Below are 26,632 nucleotides of genomic sequence, written 5' to 3'. Positions count from 1 at the left end.
TTTCTTCTGCACGTGCCTTATCTCCATTGCCCTTTGTGAATTTGGATCTTTGATTCCTCCCCTTTTCATTGTTGTTTCATTTTGTCCCTATGTATGCTGAACATTCATTACTCTCTTGCTATAGCAAATTTCTTATCCTTTAAGAACTCACTGAGCTCTTTCAGAAGTACCATCCTGAATTCTCTGTCATTTAATTGTGTAATTCTATGTCTGTAAGCTTATTTTTCAGAGATTTTTCTCTTTCTTTCTAAGCTGCCTTGTCACCTTGGTTGTTCCTGGTGTTTAATGTACTATTTCTCCACCTTGGCATTAATGGAAGTATATTCTGGTTTTTTTCCAGAATGATGATTTATTATATAAATGTCTCTCTTTAGCCTGTTGCAAAGAAGGCATTTTTCTTTTGGTTTCCAGTAGGTGGTGTCTAAGCCTCTTGCATCCCTGCTGTGTCTAAAGCCTTACTAATACCTTTTTTTCTTATAGATGTTTAATCTCACTTGCTACTCTTAGTCTAAGTCCCTGTCAGTGTTAGCGACAGTTTCAGTAGCGTTTGCTCAGATTCCCTTGGGACTCCACGGTGTTGGGTCTCAGGGATATGGGTGAGGGGCTCTCTGGGTTGACGGTTAGGGGCTGCAGCTCAACCTCAGTTTTGCAACTGTGGCCAGTAAAAATCAACTATTGTTTTTCTGCCATCCCACTTCTCTGCCCTCTGCCCTGATGACTGGGCCTTGCCGCTGGCTGGCTGTGGGGAGCTCACAGCTTTCTCAGGCAGGGCCATTCAGGGAACTTGCCACTACTTCTCCCCTCCCCCTCCTCCTACAGGTAGCTCCAGTAGCTGGGAGAGGCACCTTCTTTATTTCTCCCAGTCCATTGCCTGACACCCAGGGTTATGACCTGTGGTAGCTCTTATGCACAGATCCCACACTCAGACATGCTGGTGTGCAGTTTTGGTGTTTTTTATTGAGTTTTAGGAGTTCAGCTTGTTGTTGCTTCAAGGAGAGACAGAGAGAGCTAGGGATGTCTCTCACTCCGCTATGTTTCTCCAAACTCCCCAGTAATGTGTTTTTAATTTCAAATTCTCACTTGTTCATTGATGATATATAGGAAAGCAACTGATTTTTATATTAACCTTGTATCCTGCAACCTTGCTATACTCACTTAGTTCCATGAGTTTTTTTGGTCAGTTCTTTCAGATTTTCTACCTTCAAAAATCCTATCTGTGAACAAAGAGAGTTTTATTTTTCCTTTCTCAATCTGTATACCTTTTATTTACTTTTCTTGAATTATTGCATTAGCTAGGACTTCAGCTACAGTGTTGAAAAGCAGTGGTAAGAGGGGCATTCTCACTTTGTTCCTGATCTTAGAGGAGAATCATTGAGTTTCTCACCATGAACTATGTTACTAGCTATAGGTTTTTTGTTCATGTTCTTTATCATGCTGAAGAAGTTCTCATCAATTCCAAATTTGCTGAGAGTTCTTATCATGTATGGATGTTGGATTTTGTTAAATGCTTTTTCTGCATCTATTGATATGATTGTGTAATTCTTCTTTATCCTGTCGATATGATGGATTCCATTAATTAATTTTTGAATGTTGAACCAGCCGTGCATACCTGGGATAAATCTAACTTGGCCATAGTGTATCATTCTTTTTATACATTGTTATTTGATTTGCTAATATTTTTGTTGAGGATTTTTGTTTCTACGTTCATGAGAGATATTTGTCTGTAGTGGGGGTCTCGTGTGTGTGCGTGTGTGATGTCTTCATCTTATTTTGATATTAGGGTAATGCTGGCTTCATGAAATGAATTGGGAAGTATTCTCTCTGCTTCTATTCTCTGAAAGAGATTGTAAAGGTTTAGTATAATTTCTTCCTTAAACACTTAGTAGAATTCACCAACAAACCCATCTGGGCCTGGTGCTTTCTGTTTGGGGAAGGTTATTAAAATTGTTTCTTGTGTGAGATTTGGTGGATTGTATCTTTCAAAGAATTGGTCCATTTCATTGTGGTTATTAAATTTGTGGGCATAGAGTTGTTTATAACATTCCTTTATTATCCTTTTAGTGTCCATGAGATCTGTAGTGATAGCTCCTCTTTCATATCTGATATTAGTGATTTGTATCTTTTTTATGCTTAGACTGAGTAAAGGTTTATTGATTTTATTGATTTATTGAAAGAACAGCATTTTCTTTTGTTGATTTTCTCTTTTGATTTCCTGTTTTCAATTCCATGGATTTCTGTTCTAGTTGTTATCTTCTGCTTACTTTGGATTTAATTTACTCTTTCTAGTTTCCTAAAGTGGAAGCTTAAAATATTGATTTTAGATTTTTGTTGTTTCTAATATATTTATTCAGTAAATTTATTTCTAAGTACTGCTTTTGCTATACCCCACAAATTTTCATAAGTTGTATTTTCATTTTATTTTAATTCAAGATATTTTTCAATTTTTCTTGCTTTCTTCTTTGACTCATATGTTATTTAAAAGTGTGTCATTTAATCTCTAAGTATTTTAGCCTTTCTCTGTTACCTATTTCTAGTTCAATTTTATTGTGGTCTGAAAGCAGACATTGTATGCTTTCTTTTTTTTTTTTTTTTCTTTTTTGAATTTGTTAAGGTATGTTTTATGGCCCAGAATTTGGTCTGCCTTGGTGAATGTTCCAGGTGAGCTTGAGAAGAATGTGTAATCTGGGGTTGTTGGATTAAATAGTCCTACAGATGTCAGTTACATCCAGTTGATTGATAGGGCTATTGAGTTCAACTATGTGCTTGCTAATTGTCTGTTCTGGATCTGTCCATTTCTGACAGAGAAGTGTTAAAGTCTCCAGTCATAATAGTGGGTTTATCTACTTCTCCTTGCACTTCTATGTTTTTGCCTCACATATTTTGACACTTGTTGTTAGACATACATATTTTGGATTATCATGTCTGGAGGGGTTAATACTCCAAGACATGATAATCCAAAATATGTATGTCTAACATTATGCAATACCCTTCTTTATCCCTAATAACTTTCCTTGCTCTGAAGTCTGCTCTGTCTGAAATTAATATAGCTACTCTTCTTTTGATTAGTGTTATATCATTCTCCATCCATTCTTTCACTTTTAATCTTTATATGTCTTTATATTTAAAGTGGTTTCTTATAGACAACACATGGTTGAAACTTTTTTGATCTACTCTGACCATCTTTGTCTTTTAATTGGTGTATTTAGACCATTGATGTTTAAGAGGATTATTGATATACTTGGATTAATAGCCACCATATTTGTTACTATTTTCTATTTGTTGCCATTGTTCTTTTGTTTCTATTTTTCTTTTCCACACTTTTTCTGTCTTTTTGGTTTTAACTGAGTGTGATTCCGTTTTCTCTCCTTTCTTAACATAGTAATTATATTTATTTTTCTATTTTTGTTAGTGGTTGGTTGCCCGAGAGTTTACAGTATACATTTACTACTAATTCACATCCACTTTTATATAACACTGTACCACTTAATGAGTTAATACTGTATAATAGCAAAATATTCTAATTTCTCTCTGTCATCCATTATATCACTGCTGACATTCATTTCACTTATACTAAGCCCAGGTGTGTATAAGCATACATATATTGAATTGTTGCTATTATTACTTTGAACAAATTGTTGTCTGTTAGATCAATTATAAGAAAAAGAAATTTTTATTTTACCTTTACTTATTCATGCTATAATGCTCTTTATGTAAATCCAAGTTTCTGACCTATATAATTTTTCTTTTTATTTAAATTAGTTTCAAGTATACAGTACATTTATGTAGTTCATAAAATGATCCCCCCAACTGCTCCCTCCCTCCCCTGGCCCTCCACCTAGACATTATATTAGTGTTAACTGCATTCCCTATGCCGTGCTCCCTATCCCCATGACCATCTATCAACTACTGATTTATATCTGAAGAACTTATTTAACACACTTTGCAAGGCAGGTCTACTGAAAACAAATTCCCTTGATTTTTCTTTGAGAAAAATCTTTTATTTCTCCTCACTTTTGTAAGATAATTTCACGAGGTATAGAAATTTAGGTCGTTGGGGTTTTTTCTCTCAATACTTTAAATATTTCACTCCACTCTCTTGTTTGCATAGTTTCTGAAGAGAGGGCAGATAAATTATCTTTCTTCTCTGTAAGTTAGGTAGTTTCTTGGTCTGGCTTCTTTCAAGGTTTGTTTTGATTTTCTTCAGTTTGAATATAATATTCTTTGGTTTGATGTTTTTTTGAGGGGATAAGTTTTTATGTTTTGTTTTGTTTTTTTTACATTATTCCTGTTTGGTGTTCTCTGAGCTTCTTGGATCTGTGGTTTGCTGTCTGACATTAAAATGGAGATATGCTCAGTCATTGTTGCTGCAAATATTGCTTCTGCTCTTTCTTCAATTGATATTCTCATTACATGTAAATTAGTTACATTCTTTGTAGATATCCCACAGTATTTGGATAATATGTTCGTTTTCTTTTTCAGTCTTTTTTTTCTTTGATTTTCACTTTTAGAGATTTCTTTGGTTATATTCTCAAGCTCAGAGAGTCTTTCCTCAGGTGTGTTCATTCAGTCTACTAATGAGCGCATCAAAAGCATTCTTCATTTGTGTTTTTGATTTCCAGCTTTTCTTTTTTATTCATTCTTAGAATTTCCATCTCTCTGCTTACATTATCTATTTGTTCCTGCATGTTGTCTATTTTTTTTTTCATTAAAGCTCTTAACATGTTAATCACAATTTTTAAAAATTCTGGTTTATCATTTTAATGTTCATGCCATATCTTACTGTGGTTCTCATGCTTGTTCAGTCTCTTCAAACTGTTTTTGTCTTTTAGTATACAGTGTTACTTTTTGTTGAAAAGTTGACATAATGTACTGAGTGAAAGGAACTGTGGTACCTAAGCCTTTAGAAATGTAATGGTAAGATGTAGGGGAAGGAAAAGCATTCTGTAGTTTTATGATTAGGTCTCAGTCTTTTGGTGAGCCTATCCCCATGGACTGTGAACTTCAAGAGTGCTTCTTAGGGTTTTTTCCCCTCTTTGGGTTGAACAGGGTGGCTAGAGGGAGCTGGAGTTGATATTTCCTTAGCACTCCTGAAAAGTGTAGTAAGGATATGGAGAATTCAGAACTCGCTCATATATTGTTAGTGGGGATGTAAAATGGTGCAGGTGGTTTGGAAAACAGTTTGGCAGTTCCTCAAAGTGTTACGCATGAGTACCATATGACCCAGCAATTCCACTCCCAGGTATATGCCCAAGAGAATTGAAAACATCTACACACAAAAATGTGTACACAAGTATTTATAAGCAGCATTATTCACAAATTAGCCCAAAAATGTTAAACAACCCAAGTTTATCAGCTGATGAATGGATAAATAAAATATGGTATAGCCATACAATGTGGGGAACCTTGAAAACTTTATGCTAAGTGAAAGAAGCCAGACACAAAAAGCCACATAGTATATGATTTCATTTATATGAAATGTCCAGAATAACTATAACATAAACACAGAAAGTAGATTATTGGTTACCTGGGTCTAGGGATAGGGGTGAATGGGAAGTGACTGCTAAGGGATACTGAGTTTCTTTTTGGAGTGATAAAAATGTTCTAAAATCTATTATGGTCTTGGTCATAAAACCTTGTAAATATATGAAAACCACTGAATTCTATAGTATGTGAATTATGTCTAAAAATTAAGTAATTTAGGATGGTTTTTGATGTGAGTCCAGGGAATGTGAAGCATTGAGGCTAATAAGCAGGAGAGTCTGGGCGAGTTAGGTTTCAGTTGGTTGGAAAAGTTTGATAGAGCTGATGTAGCAGTTGGGAAATATCCTAAGAACATATAGAATAACTGCTGAGATTATGGTTGGATAGCATAAATTTATAGTAGTGCTCTTTTTGTGTGTGATTTTTCTCCAGCACTATCTTGAGTTAAAACTCAGAGTTGATCTATATCTGGAGTATAGAAAGATAGCAAGGCAAAGGAATTGAAAGTGTTGGCAAAAGAATATTTGAAATGTAGTCATAGGATCTAAGCTGGACAGAGAAGAGAAAATCAATGGTCAATGAATAGAGGTTTGCGTAGTTAAAGTTATCAGTTGTGGTAGAAGTAATTGAGCTGAAATAATAGGAAATAGTAGTCAAAGATTTTTGAATTTGAGGTTGGTATAGCCAAGTGACACAATTTTTAAAGAAACGGGGAGTTTCGCATAATGGTTGTAGTATGGGAAATGAGGGTAGAATCCCACCTCTCACCTCTGAGGTATATTGTTGGGGAAGGAATATCTCCAAGGAAGAGGACTTAATGAAGAAAAATTAATATATGTAAAGTAAAGAAAAGATACTTGGAAAGCTCCAACCCCAGAAAACAGAAGTACAATTATGCTTCCTGCATTGTCCAACACATTGGGAATAACATAATCTCATGTTGAGATAATTTCTTTTGTCAGGAAAGGTCACTAGGACAGTCTTAGTTGAGGAACATTTCTTAAGCTCCACCTAATTTCCTTTGTTCTGGTCCTTTATTGACCAAAGCAATGTTCTGATTATGATTTGGCTCCGCATATTACTACAGGGATAGACCGTGTTGATTGGCCAATAAATATCTTATGTGCTTAATATAATTCTCATTACAGTTTTTATAATCGTCGTTAAAAGTCTTAAATTGGCACTGTTTTATGCATCCGTTTTTTTGTTTGTTTGTTTGTTTTCACTGAGTGGTTAGTGTTAAAGGGAATTTCTGGGTTTCCAAAGCTACTAGACCCCAGTTCAAAGTGTAAGCCCCAAGGTAATAGCAGTTTTTCAGCCCTCCCAGTAGAAGCTTTCACTGGATTAGTTCCTTCTGCAAGGAAACATCTGCATGGTATACCTATTTATGTAAACAGCAGTGGAGAACCAAACGTGTATATTGCCTTGCCTTTGTACATATTGCTCTTATTTCCCCTTCCAGAGCAGTATTCATTACATTTCTTAAGTGCTTTGCATAGAATTTCAAAGTTCAGTGTGACCTGTGTACTACTAGGACATTGTCAGGCATAGATGCTACACTGAGGGGCTTTTGGCAATCAGTGACTTGGTAGCTGTGATTGAGTTTGAATCACCCCTTCTTGGTCTGCATGAAAGCAGATTCTTGTAGGATCCCAGCCTTATTCTTGGGAATCATTTTATTTTCCAACTTATTGGATTAGTTTAGAGGCCTTTGGGTTTCAGTGGACCATTTCCTCATTTCCTTCTTTTGTTAATCTTGACCACTTAACCTTCCACCCACTTTATTACTCATTTTTTAGGGACCTAACTATTCAGTAACACTAAAGGAGGTATATCCGAAGCCACATAGATTAAGTAAAACAAGCTTAAGAGGGAAAAAAAAAGCAAAAAATGTGTGTTCTCTGAGCTTTCTTTGTTTATATGGTCTGTTCAGATGTTATTAAAGTTGTGTTGTCCAGCTGCCTCCCCATATTTCAGAAATGACTAGATATCTAGGAGACATTCAGAGAAGGGCGTGTTGGCATAGTGAATGAAATAACACTGTTTGTCCCCTGCCAAATAACATATCTTCTTTTGAGGTGTGGGAGGGACACCAGAAGCTTCAAATGCTGAATCTTGAGATTCTTGAAAGGCTATTTATTTCTAGGGAGACTTTTAGAAAGAAGCCAAATAAACGAGTCCTTTTAAGGGTTGGAGGGTATATACCTGGCTATTTGAATGTTTGTTCACGATACACAGTTCGACTGTATGCCATCTAATTGTTCCATTTTCTTTTAGTAAGATGAATGTTGGTTTAAGGTGATATTAGCAGCCTTTAAAGCCCAGGCTTTAATCTGATCTGTATATAATGTGAATTAAAATTTGTGTCAGGATTATTCTAGAAAACATCTAGAATGGAATTTTGCAGGATTTGTTAGAGCCCCCTGTTAAACCCCCTGACCTGAAGGAGTTGAAAGGGGTTAGCAAACATCCCAGCACATGCGATGAACTCCATATTGTGGTTGAGTAGAAGTTTCTCTCTATTCCTCCCATGCTTTATCCCCTATAATGGGTAGTAGATAAACAGAGATGCATTTTTTTTTTTTTTTACATTAAGCTATTTATGGAACTTGGTCTGCTAAATAACAAATTTAGAAGTGAAAATAAGAAAAGTAAAAAGAAAGAACTCATCGGTTCGGAAGTAAATTATTCTATTGAAAATTTAGAATGTGATGTCAGTGTCATCTGCATTTTCTTTGTTATTTCCACTTCAGTAGGATAAACCATAGCTCTGCTTGGGCTACTGAGTTTTCCTTTTAATTGCTGGTTCACTAGGTCTCTAGCAGCAGCACCTGAAATAACTGCTCAGAGAGCTCCTACATGAATTCTCATAATTTGCTTCTCAACTCTCTCGGTTGATTGAGGCATTCTTTCTTGAGTAGTTTGCACTTCCACTTAAGTGGCTGATGTTTGGGGTCACTTTTGAACGTTTTGGTTGAATATCACTTTCATGATGAGCGGAAGGCTGCTACTTTTAGCTATATGGAGTAAAGCCCTTGGTGGTAAACCTTGGAAAGGAAAAAACTTTGCTTTGTGAGCTAAATGAAATTACTCTCTCTGTCACTTTATCCTTTTATCCTTTCATGCTGATAACCTTGAGTTCTTGTGATTTGTTTTCTTCAATTAAGCTTAGTTGTTCTCTGTACCCAGATGCCTGCTATTTCTGCTGTTGGTCATCATAGTGATGTGGAGCATGTTTCTGACCTGGAAGTGTCGTTTCTTTAACTATGAACCATATCAGTATGCCTTCCATCCTCTGCTTCCTTTGCACTATTTCCTTTTGGAGGGCTCAGTTTGTCACCATTGAATCTGAGGATTCATCTGGGACTGAGAACTGGTAATGCTGTAATAACAATACCTTTCTTTATATAATAATACTCAGAGCACGTAAACCTTAGCCTTCCTCTGTTTATGAAGCACTTCCAGTTTAATTTTTCACAATAACCCTCTGGGTTAAGTCAGCAATTTTGTCTAAGATAGTGAGATTGCATCTTAAGGAGATTGAATAACTTGCTCTGGGTTGCAATGCTTCTGAGTTACTCTGCTTAATTTCTCAGGAAATGAAGTATACTTTTGAAGATATTCTGAAAAAACAAAAAAGGAATTTTCCAAACTGTGAGTTGTTAAAAATCTAACTTTTTAGTCCGGTCAGTTGATTAAGACCAAGGTTGAAAGCCCATTCTTTAACCATAGAGTTTAAATTGATGTGTCCAAGTCACAAAAACTAATATTCAGGTCAGTTTCTCTTCTCCTGCTGATACAATAAAGTTAAGAAAGACTGGCTGTTAAATTAGTGGAACTTGAACTGGAAGTAATTAAGCCATTATTTTTTAATTCTCTCTTCTTTTTAGGGAGATGGAAACCTTGATGACTAGTTCCACCCTGCCTCCCCTTTTTGCAGATGAAGATGGATCCAAGGAGAGTAATGATCTGGCTACCACTGGGTAAGCAGCTACTTTGGGATACTGGGCCTCGTCCTAGGCTTCAAAACAAAGTTTCTGACAAATTACGACGTGCTAAAAAGGCAGTTTTATATCATAAGAATAGAAGATATAGTTGTTACGCTTTGCAAAGAGAGTGAGAGCCATTGTAAGGTGCTTTGTAATCAGCATTCAGCTGTCACTTGAAGCGCTCTGTCTCCTGTGAACTGGAACAGCAATATGTGGGGTCTAGCAAACATCAATGACTCCCAGTTAAAATAAGTACATGGTCACTATTAAAGAAATACCTGCCACAGGGTTAGCTCTGAAAATCAAGTTCATTTTGTTTGAATTGCCACAGATATTAAAATAATTTTTTTTCTAAAGGTCTGATTTTTTTTTTTTTAAGATCAGAATTTTTAATATGATTCTTTATTCAAGATGCCTAGGAGCTCTAGCTGACTTCTGTTCTTTTACTTTTTTCCCCTTGTGTTCCTTCTTTACTGTATTTGGACAGATAAGCAAAGATAGTAAAGGCATATAAAAAAGGGCTAATAGCAATAATCCTTCCCTTAAAAATCTGTTATGCTTAAATTTTTATCTTTTCTGTTTAGAAATTATTTGCCAAAGAAGAAATGTGTTCACTATAGATTGAAGTGCTAGCTAATTCTTAAGATGTGTTATTTTAATATTATTTAGAGCTCTTTAAAAATAGACTCTACTTTGTAATTCTGTTTTCCTTCCTTCACTTTTGTTTCCTACCTCATTAATATCTGCCTCTTCCCTTACTCTTCAGATGAAACTGTTCTCCAAGACCTTTCAAAAGTTTGCCATTACTAAATCCAGTTCATTCAGTAAAAATTTTCTGAGTGTCTGCTATGTGCCAGACACTGTTCTAGGCACTAGATATTAAGCAACTAAAACAGACAGAACTCCCAGCCCCTGTAGAGCTCAAATTCTACCAGGGAAATCAGAAAAAAAAACAGGTTAAATAAGTAAAATACTATGTTGATAAGAACTATAGATTAAAAAAGGAAACAACAAGGGACTAGATCTGGTAGGATCTGAGAGATCAGAGTAAGCACTTGAACTGGTACTCTGAGAAAGGAAAGCATTGGAAGCTTTTGAGCCAAATGATATGATTTGACTTATTTTTTAATAGGATCCCCGTGACCATTATATTGAGAAAATAGAGTGAAGGGAGCAGGGGCTGAAGCAAGGAGGCCAGTTAGGCTCCTGAAATAATTAAGGTGAGAGATGATGACTTAAAAAACATCACTAGCGACTTTGACAAGAGTACTTTAAGTGGAGTCTTAGGGGTAAAAACCTCACTGGATTGGGATTCAAAGATAGTGCCACTGGGGGTGGTGAGACATATAGAATTCTAGATATATTTTGAAGGTAAACCAAACTGGATTTGCCCAAAAGACGGGACAAGATGTAAGAAGGGAGAAAAAAGCCACTCCAAAGTTTTGGCCTAAGAGACCGAAGGGATGGAATCACCATTAACTTAGATGTTTAAAACAAAGCAGGTAGGGGAGGGGATTTTAGGAGCTTGGTTTTGTAGATTTGAAACTTGAGATGCTTGTTAGATATCCACACAGAGATGTCAAACAGGCAGATTGATACCAGGTTCTGAAGTTAGAGGAGGTCTACACTAGAAACTTGGGAGTCATCAGTATACATAAAGCCATAAAACTGGACAAGATCCTCAAAGAAATGAACACTGTAAATTAAAAAAAAGAAAAGAGAAAAGCTCTAATTCCTAAGCTCTGGGATGCTCCATCATTTAGAAGTCTGGCAGAAGAGGAACAGTCAGCAAAGAAAACTAAAGGGAATAGTTAAAAGGGTAGCAGAAAAACCAGGGGAGTGTGGGGTCTTGGAAACCAAGTGAAAAGGAAGGAAAAGACATAAACTGGGTCAAAACCTTACCTGGAAGATCAGGTAAGATGAGGACTAAGAAATTACACTGGACTTTGACAAGTTGTAAGCACATATTTCCTTTGGGTTAGGTTTAAGAGAGAATGAAAGGAGAAAAAATGAAGACAATAAGTTAATTCTTACCAGTATAAACAAATGAAGTCAATTAGTATAAACAGTTCTATAAAAGAAAGGAAAAAAATTAAGTGGGATCAAGAAAGTGTTTTTTGTTTTCATTTGTGTTGTTTTAAGAGTAATAATGCCACATTTGCATGCTGATTAGGCTAATCCAGTAGAGAAGGCAAAATTGGTGATGCCAGAAAGGGCAGAATTGCCAAAAACCTGTGTTTGAGTAGGCTAGCAGGTATGAAAGCCAGGGCACAAATGGTAGGGTTGTTGGCTTTAGCTAAGAGTACAGACAGTTCATTCACAGGAACAAAAGAACCTTTTTATGTCATCTCAAAGATATTTAATGCCTTTGACCACTCCTTTCTGATTCCTGTCTATTTCAGTCAGAGAATCATAGGATTGGTACTCTTTTCCCAAACCTACTTCTCATATATTACTGAAATAAGAATGTACAAGAGTTAGTAACTTAAAAATTGGTAGCACATTGAAATGAGACTGACAGTGAAAGAACAAGTTGCCTAAGACAGCCAAAATGATTGAAACATTGGAAAAACAAAGCTGCTGAGATCAAACTGGATTTCTGTTAGCTCCTCTTTTCAGAGGACATGATTGGCATTGAGCTCATAGATTCTCTTACCTTTTTCAAAGACCCTCAAAAATGTCGGAACCTATTGTTTACGATCATCTAATGTTTTCTAGAAAGTTTTGGAAAAGTATACTTTAATTTTCAGGACAATCTACATCTGCTTTTATTCATTTCTCAGTCCTCTGTAATCTGGTTTTTATTTCCATTCCACTAAACCTGTACTCCCTAAAATCGCCAGCAAACTTTGCGTCTTCAAATTTAGCAGATATTTTTTTCACCTGTCTTATTTGGCATCTGCAGCTTTTTACTTAGTTAATTCCCACTTCTTAAAACCCTAAATCTCTTAATGTCCTCTCTCATCTATTCCTAGCTCTTCTAACACTTGTTCCTAAAATGATATTGTTCCAACAGAGTTCTGTCCTGACTTTTCTCACTATCTTTCTGGAGAATGTCTAGCACTTCCCGTTATTGCCGTGGGCTGATGCCTCAAATCTGTCTCATGCCTTTTCTTCACTGCTGTTCTCTCAGGGTATGTTTCCAGTTGTCTGTGGAACAGTTCCACTTTATTATGTCTCGAGTGTTTCAGACATACCATTTTATTCTTTTACACACATACACACACACACACTCATTCCAGTTGTTTCCTTGGTTCATAGTATATAATCATACAATCAGGAAACCTCAGAATACCTTTGACTCTTCTTTTCCTCTCACTATATTCAGTCATTAAGTTCTCTCCATTCTACCTCTTAAGTATCTCTTAGCTTTCTCTCCCCTATTCTCCATCCTGTCTGCCCTTGTCTCTCACTTCGTTTATTGCAATAGCCTCCTGATGGGGTTCATTTTCTCTTGTTATGTTCTTTCTGATTGTAATGATGTTTTTTACCTGGTGAATGCCTATCCATCTTTCAAGACTGCCTCTGTAAAATCTCTTAACATCCTATCCACACATATAAAATTTATCATACCCTCTACTGTGTTTTTATGGCACATTTTACAAACTTATATTTCAGTACTTATGTTACATGATAATTATGTGTCTATAACCCTATGAAGTATACATTCTTCCAGAATAAAACTAAATATTACTTTCTTATGTATCTTCCTCCACTTCCCCCACACCTCTCCCCTGAAAAACCTCAAACTCATGGCACATGATATTGCCTTTTCTTACATTCCTTCATCCACATGTGATAGGGTAAGTCAGTCTAAGACCCAGCCATCTTCTGTATCCTTGTGAGATCCGGTCTGCTGACTGAGCTGGAACAAATGGTGGGATCAGAAAAGAAATATATCTGTCTGATTCTTTAACATTTATACTTGAACTTAATGAACTTGATAATATTGTTTTTAAATAATCTGGTTGTCAATAGACACTATAATCCAAGAAAGAATAGCCTGTGGAATGAGATGTTTCTTATGCCCTTCAAGAACTCTCTATTTTGTGATGGGGACAAACAGCTTCTTCAATCCCCATTCCTATTCTCATTTTCTATAAATAGTATGTTCCCTTTACATTGTAGATACAGGAAAGGTAGCATATAAAAGTCAGATTCTATTGCATGCTCAGAACTAATGTGAAGTCTATGTTGAGGGAAGAGGTAATATTTTGGGAAAAGAATATTTTTTTTTAGTAGGAGACTTCTTCATGGAACTGATCTGATTCAGTCAAGCACTGAAACCATTTTTTAAAATGCTCTATAAAAAAGTGCTATGGAGACATTGTTTACATTTATACAGAATGAGGTGGGGGAATTAATTCAAGGGCTGGCGTGTACTTTTGCTGGCAGGGAAGTTTGTCTTGAACTTGGTAAGTAAGAGTGTTTGATGCTATTGATACTGAACTTTTACACTTCTGCTTTTTATTCTTCAGGTTAACCCACCCAGAGGTTCCATATAGTAGTGGAGCCACGTCATCCACCAACAATCCAGAATTTGTGGAGGATATCTCCCAAGGTCAGTTGCTTCAGAATGAGTCTTCAAACACAGCAGAAGGCAATGAACAGAGGCATGAAGATGAGGTACGCTGAAGTGTCTCCTCCTGTTACTGGTTTCTGAAGCTTCTGAAGAAGCAGGCAGCAAGGGAGTTGATTGAGGTGTCCATCATCTGGCTTTCTTAAATTCGGCAAAATTTTCTGCTTTATATTTCTTACTTTATGTGGAATCATATTAATGGTTTTAATGACATAAAGACAGGTAGACTTTTTTTCCGCTGCCTAAGAGATTTATACCTACAGAAGAATATTAGATATTTAACAAATGCTTGTTGAATGAGTAAATGAATTATTTAATTAAATAAGTAATTAATGAGAAGTCCACATGCCCATGTTCAAGGCCACATACTGCTCACTAAGTCCTGTAGCATGGAGTTTTTATGTGCCCAAAGGATTCATGCTACTTACCAAATCATTCGACCATCCATGGGGGACATCTTTAAATAACACAGAAGTTGTGTATGGGCCTGGGAAGTCTTGTTCTTGTTGGACTTTCAGTGTTTCTCAAAAATGACTGATTTCCATTGTCTATGTTTTAAGGCACTCGTTTTTAGCCATAAAAGAGTACCACCATTGATTTTTAGCCTTTTTCTTATTTTAAAAGAGCTGATTTTTCTGTGTTGGCAATCTTAAAGGTTATGATGAATGCTTAAGGCTTCACAAACATCTTAAAATCCTTAGTAACTTTAACATTACTAGGTTCACAAAAAAAAAAAAAAAAGCCAAATATACCATTTGCCCTATGGTGAATTATTACACCATTTTATATATATTTGGAGGGGTGTAATACTGTAATTAATACTTAGGTGTTTTTTTGGTCCTATTTTGCTTATATTTCTCTTTTATGAAATAAGAATTCTTATATTCATAAAACATTATCAACTGAAGGCTGTATGTATTTGTAAAATTATGAAGCAAAAATATGTGTATCTCATTTAAAAGGACAAGGAAAAGGTTTGTAGTAAAACGTCAGGGTACCTCAGCCCTTTATTTAAACTTTTTTAGAGGTGATTTACTTTTGGATTTAACTATATAACATATAAAGACCTCTGACTTTATAAAATAAACATCTTAAGGAACAAATCACCAACCCAAAAACGAGACTTCATTTTGGATATATTATGCTTATTGAAATTTTTCTAAGACTTAGATATTAATTTAACAATCTGTACTATCTCCTATGGGAAATAAACTGATCTTTGAGCAGTATCAATAAGAAGCACCCTTCATGAATGATTTTTAATTCCTGTACTTCAACTTGTTTCTTCATTTGCCCAATGCATATGACATTTTGTTCTGATCTACTGTGACAATGTTTGCTTCTCTGGTACAGTGCTGTGTATGTGCTGTATTTCTCATTTAGAATACTCCCCTGTTGGGAGGCGGGACTTGTTAAGTGCATATGAAGGCCAAAGCTTGAGTGATTGTGACACTCCTTTATTCTTATCTCTTGGAGTTAGCACTAAAATATCCACTTAGTGCAACAGCTTGTAGTTTGGTACCTAAAAGGGTCTAAAAGTGAACCATCTAGAGTCCCCTCTTGAAAACTGCATTGCAGTTATTTGTACCTGTGAAAGATTTGGAGAGCTTTGAATACCCATTAATGACAGGAAAATGCAACTGTGATCCCATTTTGTTTGTTAGTATTTATTGTTGTGTTATTGGGGACATTTTTGTTATTGTAATTTGGTTTTGATTTTTATTTTGTAGCAAAGAAGTAAACGAGGAGGTTGGTCCAAAGGAAGAAAGAGGAAGAAACCTCTTCGAGACAGCAATGCACCCAAATCCCCCCTTACAGGATATGTTCGGTTCATGAACGAGCGTCGAGAACAACTTCGAGCAAAAAGACCAGAAGTCCCATTTCCAGAAATCACAAGGATGTTAGGCAATGAATGGAGTAAACTCCCTCCTGAGGAAAAACAGGTTGTTTCTATTCCTGATCCTTTGCTTGGTTTTGATTATATCTCAGAAATAATCTGCCAGAAAAGCAAAGAGGATGGACAGTTGATTCTTCTGTTTTGTCATAGTGCCTAGGAGACGAGAATAGCAGGATCCTTCATTGCACTTTTCCTTAGCACAGTGGTTTTTATACTCTTTCAGGGTCTGCTGCAGGGGTGTGAGCAGGAGGGGCCCTCAACCAAAGCAGCACTGCTCTTATTTGATTTATATGCTGAGAAGTCACATAAGATTTTTTTAAGTGGTTCCATACTAAGAAATTAAGAAATCTGTCAACTTAATTCATTCCACCGAGTTAAATAAAAGTCATGAGTTAAATGAAAAGAGGTCATTTGATAAAATTCTGTTCACATAAGATTTTTGTTTAAGAAAGATTTTACTGCTTTAATAAAATTTTTAAACTAAAGTTTTGGCACATTTAACCTATTATGGAAAATAACGCAAGAACTACTTAAATTCTTTCTCTTCTAAAACAGAAACTAACTCTATTGCCAGACTGAAACAAATCTATTCGTTACAGATTTGATAGAAATTAAGGACAAGATAGCCATGAACTGGTTGAAATGGCACTAACATGGAGTGATGGTTGTGGGAGTGTCTTTTAGTTAAAAGTTCCCAGCATTCTCAGCATCTGAAAGATATCTATGTTTCTTTTATGTCTTATACTCTTTCATGACTTACACTCTTTAAAAAGGATTCCAAACAGACTGAAACCAAATTGAAAAATACTTTTGGGAAGTAACTGAATTCAAAAAGTTTCAGAGAGATCAGATTAAGTTGCAACTTGAAGCTCTGTGTTTGTGGTAGCAAGCTAATAGAAAGCAGTGTGTGTCATCCATTGTTTTAGCTCTAATGTATAAAGGGATAGTGAGCTGTACATACTAGGTTACTGTTAATTTTTTTTATTTCAAAATTAATGCATGCTCATTGTTTAAAATTTTTTCAGACAATACAGAATGTATAAAGAAAAAAGTAACAGTAGTTATCTCCAGGGATAACCACTGTTAGGTATATAGGACAAGGGTTTGCACGCTTATTTTTTTTTTAATGTTTATTTGAATATAATTTCAAATGTACAAAAAGTCACAAACATAGAATTTTACAAAGAACACCCAAATACTTTTTACCCAGATTCATCTTTTGTTAACACATTTTATCCCATTTCTCCCTTTGCATATGTGTTCATACTCATATTTTCATATACTCATATACTCATATGTGCTCATATATTTTGTTTTTGTGGTTAACAAAACTGCTTTAATTTGGAAAAGGTCCAAGTGCATGTGCTCTCTCTCGCACTCACTCTCTCTCACCCTCTCACTCTCTCACTATATACACACACACTATTTTTTTCAGAATCATTTGAGGATGTTACATACATCATGGCCCTAAATATTTCAGTGTATTTCCTAAGAATAGACATATTCTCTTACATAACCATAGTACAGTTATTAACTTTATAATTTTATATTAACACAATACTTTTGTCCACCTACCATCAGTATTCCAGTTGACCTAACATCATTCTGTAAATTCTGCCCCCACCCACCCCCCCACACACACACACAGTTTAGATTCCAGTCTAAGGTCAAGTTTTGTGTTTAGTAGTCAAATCTCTAGATTCCTTTAATTTGGAATATTTCCACAACCTTTCTATGTCTTTAATGATATTGATATTTAAAAAAAAATACAATCCCTCCCCCTTCCTCCTTTTTGTTTACTTTTAACATAACATTTCTCGTTTTGTATTTGATGTTTCTTGTGATTATATTAAGGGTATGCATCTTGATGAAGATACTGCATAGGTGGTGTCGTGTCCTTCTTAGGGTATCGCAATGTCCCTTTATTCCTCATTAGTAATGTTAATTTTGCTCACTCAATAAAATTTTTTCTATTCTCCCTTATAATTAATAAGCAATCTTTGGAGAGATGTTTTAAGGATATGATAATAGTCTATTCATATCAAAATTCCCCCCTAGATTTAGCATTCATTGATGACTTTTGCCTGATCTAATCTTTACCATGATGATTGAAAAATGATGATTTTCTAGCTCTAGCACTCCCTCCACATTTACCAGCTGGCCCTCAACATTCTAATATAAGCAAGGGCCCTCCTCTCTCCCCATTTATGTGTTTATTTGCTTATTTATTTATTATAGGTATGGGCATATGGGTTTTTTCTCTCAAATGGTTTTTAATTTATTATTGTACTTAAGTATTTTAGTACTTAAATTCTCTCACATCTGGCCAGTTGTGTCTCCCCTACATCTGGTTCTTGTGTGAGACAAGGCTTTTAATATATTTCTGACTAACTTGTATTCATTTAGAAGCAGTATTTTTATGCTTTATTTTTTAAACCTAATTGATGAATTAAAGGGACAAAGCAATAAACAAAATTATGCTGGTGTATCAGTGAACCTTGTTTAAATAATTAATAACACAAAGCATGTAGATAGATATAAGCTATCTCATATTTTAGGTCCATAGGATGTGGTCATTCTTTTTTATGTTCTTTATGTCTTCCGGTTTTAGTGCTCCATTCTTCAGGCTCTTAAAAGGCCAATTGATAAATGAGTTCATTCCCTCAGAATAGGTTGGGAATTAGAGAAATTAAGTATTATTCTATCCTTTTCCGTGGGAGGACTAAGTGTATCTATGTGGTATTCAGCCATCTTGAGGACTCTAACAACCATGTGGAATTCTATCTATAGAATTAGAGAAATAACTATAATCATCTTCTTGTGAATTTTTTATGAGAATGATCTCAATAGAATTTGTCTTTATTAAGTCAGAAAAGGTAATAAATAGTATATAAAAAGTCAGAATCACCTATTTCTTTTATAATTTGGGGATTATACTTTATTCTATTCATATGGCTTTTTTAAATTCTCCCTTAAAGCTTATTCCTCATATACTTTTCTTTTCGTGTTCTAATTGTCCTCTGTTTTTTTCAAATAGCCATTGATATTTAACCTAAATAAGATCTGTTTCTTGAAAATAATTCCACATTTCTTTTCTAGCGCTACCTTGATGAAGCAGACAGAGATAAAGAGCGTTACATGAAGGAACTGGAGCAATATCAGAAAACTGAGGCCTATAAGGTTTTCAGTAGGAAAACCCAGGACCGTCAGAAAGGCAAATCTCATAGGCAAGGTATCAGAACCAAATGTATTTGTAGTTTGTTGTGTGTGACAAATGTCTCAAAGGCTCCTATTAGAGTGATATAGAAGATATGTTCTTATCATTTCTCTATTATACTACGTTTACATCTATGCGTTGTCTTGGAATTTTATTAAAATCCCATTGCTCTCGTTTAGAAATTCCAGCTGGTTTCTATATCCAATATCAACAATTTGGCTTATGTTCCAAGACTCCTTTTAGTTGTCTATGCTTTTTTTCGAATTCCCAGTTTAGGCATTTCTCTGCCTCTAAACAACTCTGTCTACTAAACCACGTAACTGCCTTGCTTTAACTAAAACCTCTAAGCCTTTCACGTGCCATTTCTCCCAACCTCCAATAATCACCCTTTTCATTCATATATGCATTCAGATATGTGTGCATTTAAAGATATGTATTGAGCACCTCCTATTACATATCAGGCTTTTACTGAGGCTTTAAGGATGCAGCATTGAACAAAATAGGCAAGATTTCGGTACTCATGATTCTTTTATTCTTCATTAAAATCGTTTCTCTCACCCTTACAAGACTTGCTTTAAGTTCCCCTTCTTCAGGAAACACTGCAAAGACACCTCACTCACAACTAATCTATTGTTCCTTGTCCATTGCATCTTTTCACACTTGGGCATCTTCCCTGCTAAACTATAATGTGCAAACAGCTTTTGGCATATGTTTCCTGTCCACCCTCCCACCCTATTCTCCTCAATGATAAAACTGTGTCTGCTGTTTCTCTTCTGTCTAATCGTGTAACCTATAAATACAGGGTTCCCTTTAACTTTTGCTGACTGACTGATTAATAAAGCCATGAGAGAAAACATCATATGTTGTGATAGCCAACAGTTTTTGTGGTTTGGCACAGTTGTTTGCTTGGGTTTTGTTATTGTTGTGTTTTATTTTTCAACTTAATGTTTCCTTATTTTTCCATATATTTAGATGCAGCCAGACAGGCCACTCATGATCATGAGGTAATTAGCTTTCTGTCTACATACTATATATGTATATTTTTTCATTATTATTATTAAAATGTTATTTAAAATACTGCTTTTAATGAATGACAGAGTATTTTCTATCCCATAATTCCGATTGGGCGAGTTGCTTTAGCTCAAGGATTCTTAGCATATAATAGACATTTATATCATGATTCTGTCCTTGACTCCAGTCTTTTCTTGTCCAAGAATTTTATTGGCTTTAAATGCTGAAGATGGCTAGAATTTGGAGTGAGAGACAGAAATTAGGATCAGCTGAAAGCTATTGGACCATAGTTTATCATCATCAAATACCTTACTCTGACTCTTAAAAAAAACAGTTGTAAATTTTAGGGAACCCAGCATTTGGTTATTCAATTACAATGTCAACAGCGCAAGTGACAATATCTTGGTTCCTGTGCCTCCTTTCACGTTTGTTCACTGGCCTTTTCTCCTCTATTTGGTTCAGCCTCATCAATAGGATTTAGGCCTGTGTTCCAATGTGTGTTGGCTTTGCTACATAAGAGCTTTAAATATTTAGGTAGCCTATGGTTAATGTAGCCATACTCCACTTAATGACAGGAATATGCCCTGAAAAATGTGTCGTTAGGTGATTTTATCATTGTGCAAACATAGAGTACGTTTACACAAACATGGCAGTTTAGCCTACTACACACCTAGGCCTACTACACACCTCTGTCATACATGTGATCCATTGCTTACTGAAACAGTATTATGTGGCACATGACTATATATGGTTGTAAGAAAATAAAATTTGTTGTAATTCCATGTCTTAAAATGCTCAGCGACTCCTCATTGCTTACCACATTCAAACTCAGCAATCAGGATCTTCTGAAATTAAGTCCTAATTTCCCTTTTCAAATACCTTAGCTCTCATATTTCCCATATATATCTTCTGTACTTAAAAACCTATACTACTCACTGTCCTTCAGGTGCCCCGTCCTTCTCCGCCTCATGCCTATGCTCATACTCTTTTATTCCTGGGTATACTTTCACTCTCTTGCCCGTATTTTCCACCTCTGCATCATCCCATTCTGCCTCTCAAAATTCTAGTCACCCTTCAAACCCTATTTCACTTTCTCCTTCAAGCTTGTCCTGTTTCCTCCAGTTTCCTTTAACCCTCACAGCTCTCTATATTTCTCTTAGGCACTTAATCTGGCTTGGTGTTGAGGTTATTCAAGTGCTTCTATTATTCAAACTCTTGGATTATAACCTCTTTGAAGACATACATGGTCTCGTTTCCATCTTGTACCCAGCTTCATACAAGCTAGCATGACACCCTTGCATGGAGATTTTCCATAAATTTATTTTTATGCAAAACCCATTTGTTGAAATAACTGGAGATTTACACAGAAAGAATTTTCTGATGTATTCTTTTACATGTATTTGTTTTTTTACTAAATCAAGGAAATTATTTCATTAAAATAATAACTTATTTATCTTGAGGTTGTAGTTCTCATACCTAATTTGAACATTGAGAAAACATTTAGATTCACTAGTCAAACAGATTTATTACCATTCATGAATTATAAAGTGAAAAGCATGGTAAATATTAGCATTTTATTTTTTATGTAAATCCAGTATAAATGTAGTTATATATGACATCTCTGTGCTCTAACTAGGATGAAATACTATGGATTTTTTTTTTTTGCTCGAGAAGATGTATATATGCTTTATGTTTTAAATCATAATTGAATAGTGTTGGCAAGCTTTCCATATTGCAAATACTTGTATAATTACCTATTTCTCCCTTCTGTATGCCCAACCATCAATGTCATGAAATTTCTGTACTTCTTTTTTTCCTATTATACATTCTTTATAGCTTCTTCATCCTTAATGGTTTCAAAAGAGAATTTGGACAGCAGTCTAAAATATTAGATCTCACATTTTCTAGTCAATCACTGACTCTTCATCACTATGGATTTTGCTGGCCAAACTATACCTGGCATTTTGGTCTTCAGTAAAGTTGATAGTTGCAGTCAGAAAAGATTTAATAGATTTAGTCAATTATAGGAGTTAACCATTGATGATTTGAAAAATGAAGCTTTTTATTAAAACGCGTTATTTAATGTGATAGGAATTTCCGTGATTTATGAAAAGGAATAAGTCTATGTGATTTCCCTGATTCAGGATTAGACACATGTTAATCCAAACAAAAACAATGGAAGGAATAGGTGAAGAGCCAGAGTAGTTTCTCAAATGTGTATACAGTCTGCTCTATAAATCTGTCTGTTACATGCCTATATCAGGATAAAGCTCTCAGTAAGGTTATTGACCCAATTAAAGTCCCTCACTTTATCAGTTTTATTTTCTATAGAATAATATCTCTACTAAACTAGATAATTTCAAACCAATTGCAATAAAAAACTAATTAGTTATTAAATATAGTTACATAGTGATTTCCTTACATATAACCTCTTAGTATAATAGGAGTTCAGAAAAACAAGCAAGCAGTATGAGTGAAAAGCAGCCACAGTTGGGCCCCAGGGAAAGAGGAACTGAATCAGGCCTTAAAGATGACCCAGGCTTTATGGGGACACTTCAGAGTGGGTAAAGTGTCTTGAGCAGTTATGAGTAAGTTAATAAAACAACAAATATCTTGCAATGTGCCTAAAACATCACAGAGTTTATATATATGCTTATCTCTCTTTTCTTATTAAAAATAAAATAACAAATAGAATAGTCTTTGAGCTCACTTCAAAAATACTAAGACCTCAGCTCTTCTCTACTGAACTGGTAGGAAAATGACTTGCTGGTGAGGAAAATGACTTGTCTAAGACAGGAAAGAATTTCCCCAGAATCACTATTAAATTAGAGACAGAAATGTGACTGAAACCCAGGCCTCAAGCGTTCTTAGCAGCACATGCCACGCTACATGGAATAAACTAAAGTATTGAAAACTAAAAAGGGCCTGGTTGTCTGAGATGTCAGCAAAATTTTTTGCCAGTTCAGACAGAATTGATTTGGTTTGTAAATGTTAAGAAACCTACTATATTCCTAAATGGAGCTTGGATTCCTAAGACACTGTTACCAAGACAGGTATTGAAGAGTGTACATTAGAGCTAAAGAAATGCTGACATGAAAGCCATTCAAGCCATGCTGCATAGCATTGGGGCACTCAGCCTGTCACACAGTCTTAAGTACATTCCCTAAAGCAAAGGGCACTTAAGAGAAATTTATCACACATTCTGTGCAATTCTGGCCCTGAGCCTAGATCACAGCAAAATAGTTTCATTTCAGAAGGACCTCTGTTCTCTTACCCTCTGCATAATATATAGAATGAAAAATCAAAGGAAAGAGCATTCTTGCTCCTCTCAAATCAAAAGCCGGCCCACTAGACCCAGGAGTCAGCTAGTGTTACTCTCAAGAAAGTAACATTTCATGTGAAGACTAAGATAGAAACAATTTTTGTTTCTCCTTTAATGTATGAGAAATGACAAAATGACATTAAGCCTGAACAAATTAGACCCTTTCAATGAAGAGATAATGAAATCCTTATGATTTTAATCTCTTGAGCAATCCTTGGAGCAGCTTAAGTATATCCGAGCCCCCAGGAGGATCCTCTCCATGCTGAGTAATGTACTCAGTAATGGAAGAATGCTGATGGTTTTTATTCCCACTCTTCTGTTAAGTAGAATTTCTCTGTTGGTATTCAGAGACTGAAGTTTTATTTAATTGCTTTGGTATTTCTTATTTTGCACTCTAAGAATCTGCACCAAGGGGCAGTGTGTTGATGCGCCGGCATGGTTCTGTCCTCTGCCCTTAAATAGTTAGCTTGGTTTGAACCTCACTAGCAAAGAAGAAAGCAGAGTGAGCTGTCTGAATAGAGTCAAGACCTTGGAGAGGGCTCCTGGTGCCATGGCAATGGAGGCCAGGAATCTCTACCTACCCGTCTAACTGGCAGATACTTAGAGCTTTGGCTAGTAACTGATCTCATATAGGCCTGTGCAGTTAAGTAGGAGACAGGACAAGGTCAGATGACAAAGTCATGACTATCCTAAGACGTTTGTGGACTTACGCTTGTATCTGTTATACCTTGTACATTATTACCCAAACATTTCTCTGAAATCCATTAGACCTGGCTTGAGGTGGAGAGTTTTGTATGTTGAAACTGGAGCTTTCAGTGATACTTTTGTTGTTTTTTAAATTGTTCTGGGAAACTTTGCTTGCTTTCATTAAGAGGTAAAAGGGTAACAATTAAGTGCTCTGAGTTTCCCCAGGTAAATACAGAGATTTTCAAACTTTCATCTTAAATTGTCTATCTTGATCAGCTGCCATTGCAGACAGTTCACACAGCCTAGCCAGCCCCCTTACAAGGCAGACAACAGTGTGAATACAGGAGCTTGGCTGTCAGAACTTTCCCATAGTCTGTTAACTGCTTAGCTTTTCTACTGGGTACCAAACCGTATTTCTAGTCAAAGATAAAAGACTAGTGGTGACAGAGTAGGAAAGATACATTGCATCTCTGGCTTTAAACTTGTTTTTATAAGAATGAATTCTAAATTTTTTTTAACTGTTCTTTATGTTATAAATGTTTTGGAATCTTCTGGTTTCACCAGCAATTCAGTATACATTTCCCACTGTTCTCTTTACTACCTTAAATTAGGTAAGATTTTAAACACTGTGCCAAGACACTTATAATTTATATTCATAATGCTTTCAAATTCATTGTAGAAATAATTTATATTCATAACACTTTCAAAATCATTGTAGAAATGGCAGCCAAAGGATCTTGTAATTAACTTACGCTTAAGGATCATTGTGGGATGTATTTTGCAGTAGTTTTGTGAGACTTTTGTTGTAAAGTTTTTTAATTTTATTTTTAAATTCACCAAATAATTGGTGAATTGATTTTAGGATTTGTTATTTTCTGTCTCACATAATCCTTGGCTTTCTATTTTTAGAGCCTAGCTTTTTCTAATGTCTTGATTTTATTTTTCCTATATCTGAATAAAGTCTAAAAGGTCCCCAATTATAGTCTGCCCCTTATAAATTAGAAGTACCAATGGAATATCATTATTATTGCTCATGGCTGGCAGATCTCTGCTTAAAATCCTTATTGTCCATTCTTCAAATTTAGATTGTATAGCCCTATCTCAGAGAGCATTTTATGTGCACAACCAATAGAAGCAACTGAAAACACACCCAGAAATTCCCTTTCTCTGTACCTATCTCAATCACTTCCGCAGCTGTATACTGTGACTATACAAACTACAAAGCTGAGAAATGGCTTTTAAATTCTCCATTAGGGAAATTTATGTCCGTTTGTTTTAAGACTTCTCATTGCACAGCAATTGAACAACTGAGAGAACTGAATACTTAACCTGCTTGAGCTCTATGAAAGTTTGATTCCAATGAAAGGTAAATAAATAAAGCTTCACCTGGACTGATTCCTGCTCACCCCACTATTTCTTCTGTGTAATAATTAACTTTTTGTTACTCTACTTTTTTTTTTTCAATTACAGTTGACATTCAATATTAGTTTTAGGTGTACAGACGGCACAGTAGTTAGACATTTATATAACTTGTAAGTGATCACCCCAATAAGTCTAGTACCCCCGTGTCATCATACATAGTTATTACCAATAGTATTGACTATGTTCTCTATGCTGTACTTTATATCCCCATGACTTTTTTGTAACTGCCAGTTTGTACTTCTTAATCTTCTTCATCCAGGCCTGTAACCGTACTTCAAACTGGCAACCATCAGTTTGTTCTCAGTATCTATGAGTCTGTTTCTGTTTTCTTTGTCGTGTTATTTTGTTTTTAGAGTCCACATATAGTACAGTCTTTTGGTATTTTTCTTTCTCTGTCTAACTTATTTCACATAGCATAATACCATCTAGGTTCATCAATGTTGGCACCATAGTAAGATTTCATTCTTTTTTATGGCTGAGTAACAATAATTCCATTACCTATAGGTACCATATCATCTTTATCCAGTCGTTTATCAGTGGGCACTTAGGTTGCCTCCATTTGTTGGCTATTGTAAATAACACTGTAGTGAACATAGGGGTGCATATATCTTTTTAAATTAGTTTTTGGATTTCTTCAGATAAATACCCAGAAGTGGAATTACTATGTTATATGGTAGTTAAATTTATAATATTTTGAGGAACCTCCTTACAGTTTTCCATAGTGACTACAACAATTTGCAGTACCACCAACAGTGCACAAGGGTTCCTTGCTCTCTACATCCTTGTCAATACTTGTGGTTTGTTGATTTTTTGATGATAGCCATTCTGACAGGTGTGAAGTGATATCTCATTGTGGTTTTCATTTCCATGTCTCTGATGATTAATGATGTCCATATGTCTATTGGTTATCTATATGCCCTCTTTAGAGAAATGTCTGTCCAGGTCCTTTACCCATTTTTTTAATCAGTTTGTTGGGTTCTTTATATATGTTAGATATTTACCCCTTATCGGATGTATCATTGGCAAA

General features: G+C 35.4%; 1 protein-coding gene across 1 annotated transcript; it reads left to right on the top strand.

Annotated features, from left to right (window-relative positions):
- The first annotated feature begins 9,315 nt into the window (after positions 1-9,315).
- On the top strand, positions 9,316-20,238 carry LOC120593221 (high mobility group protein 20A). Its single transcript, XM_039850922.1, has 5 exons — positions 9,316-9,464; positions 13,949-14,096; positions 15,780-15,992; positions 19,046-19,178; positions 20,136-20,238. The coding sequence occupies exons 1-5, from the start codon at positions 9,376-9,378 to the stop codon at positions 20,222-20,224; spliced, it is 672 nt and encodes a 223-aa protein (XP_039706856.1). The 5' UTR covers positions 9,316-9,375; the 3' UTR covers positions 20,225-20,238.
- The last annotated feature ends 6,394 nt before the right edge of the window (positions 20,239-26,632 follow it).

Source organism: Pteropus medius, unplaced genomic scaffold, assembly GCF_902729225.1.
Source record: "Pteropus medius unplaced genomic scaffold, Ma_sr-lr_union100, whole genome shotgun sequence".
Lineage (NCBI taxonomy): Eukaryota > Metazoa > Chordata > Mammalia > Chiroptera > Pteropodidae > Pteropus > Pteropus medius.
Note: the sequence above shows the minus strand (reverse complement) of the source record. Positions and strands in the feature narration are given on the sequence as shown.

Bases quoted from the DNA above. Each gene is read 5' to 3' on its own strand.
- LOC120593221 (XM_039850922.1), top strand. From the start codon at position 9,376: ATGGAAACCTTGATGACTAGTTCCACCCTGCCTCCCCTTTTTGCAGAT. The intron at 9,465-13,948 runs GTAAGCAGCTAC...TTTATTCTTCAG, and splicing joins AATGATCTGGCTACCACTGG to GTTAACCCACCCAGAGGTTC. The intron at 19,179-20,135 runs GTATCAGAACCA...CCATATATTTAG, and splicing joins AGGCAAATCTCATAGGCAAG to ATGCAGCCAGACAGGCCACT.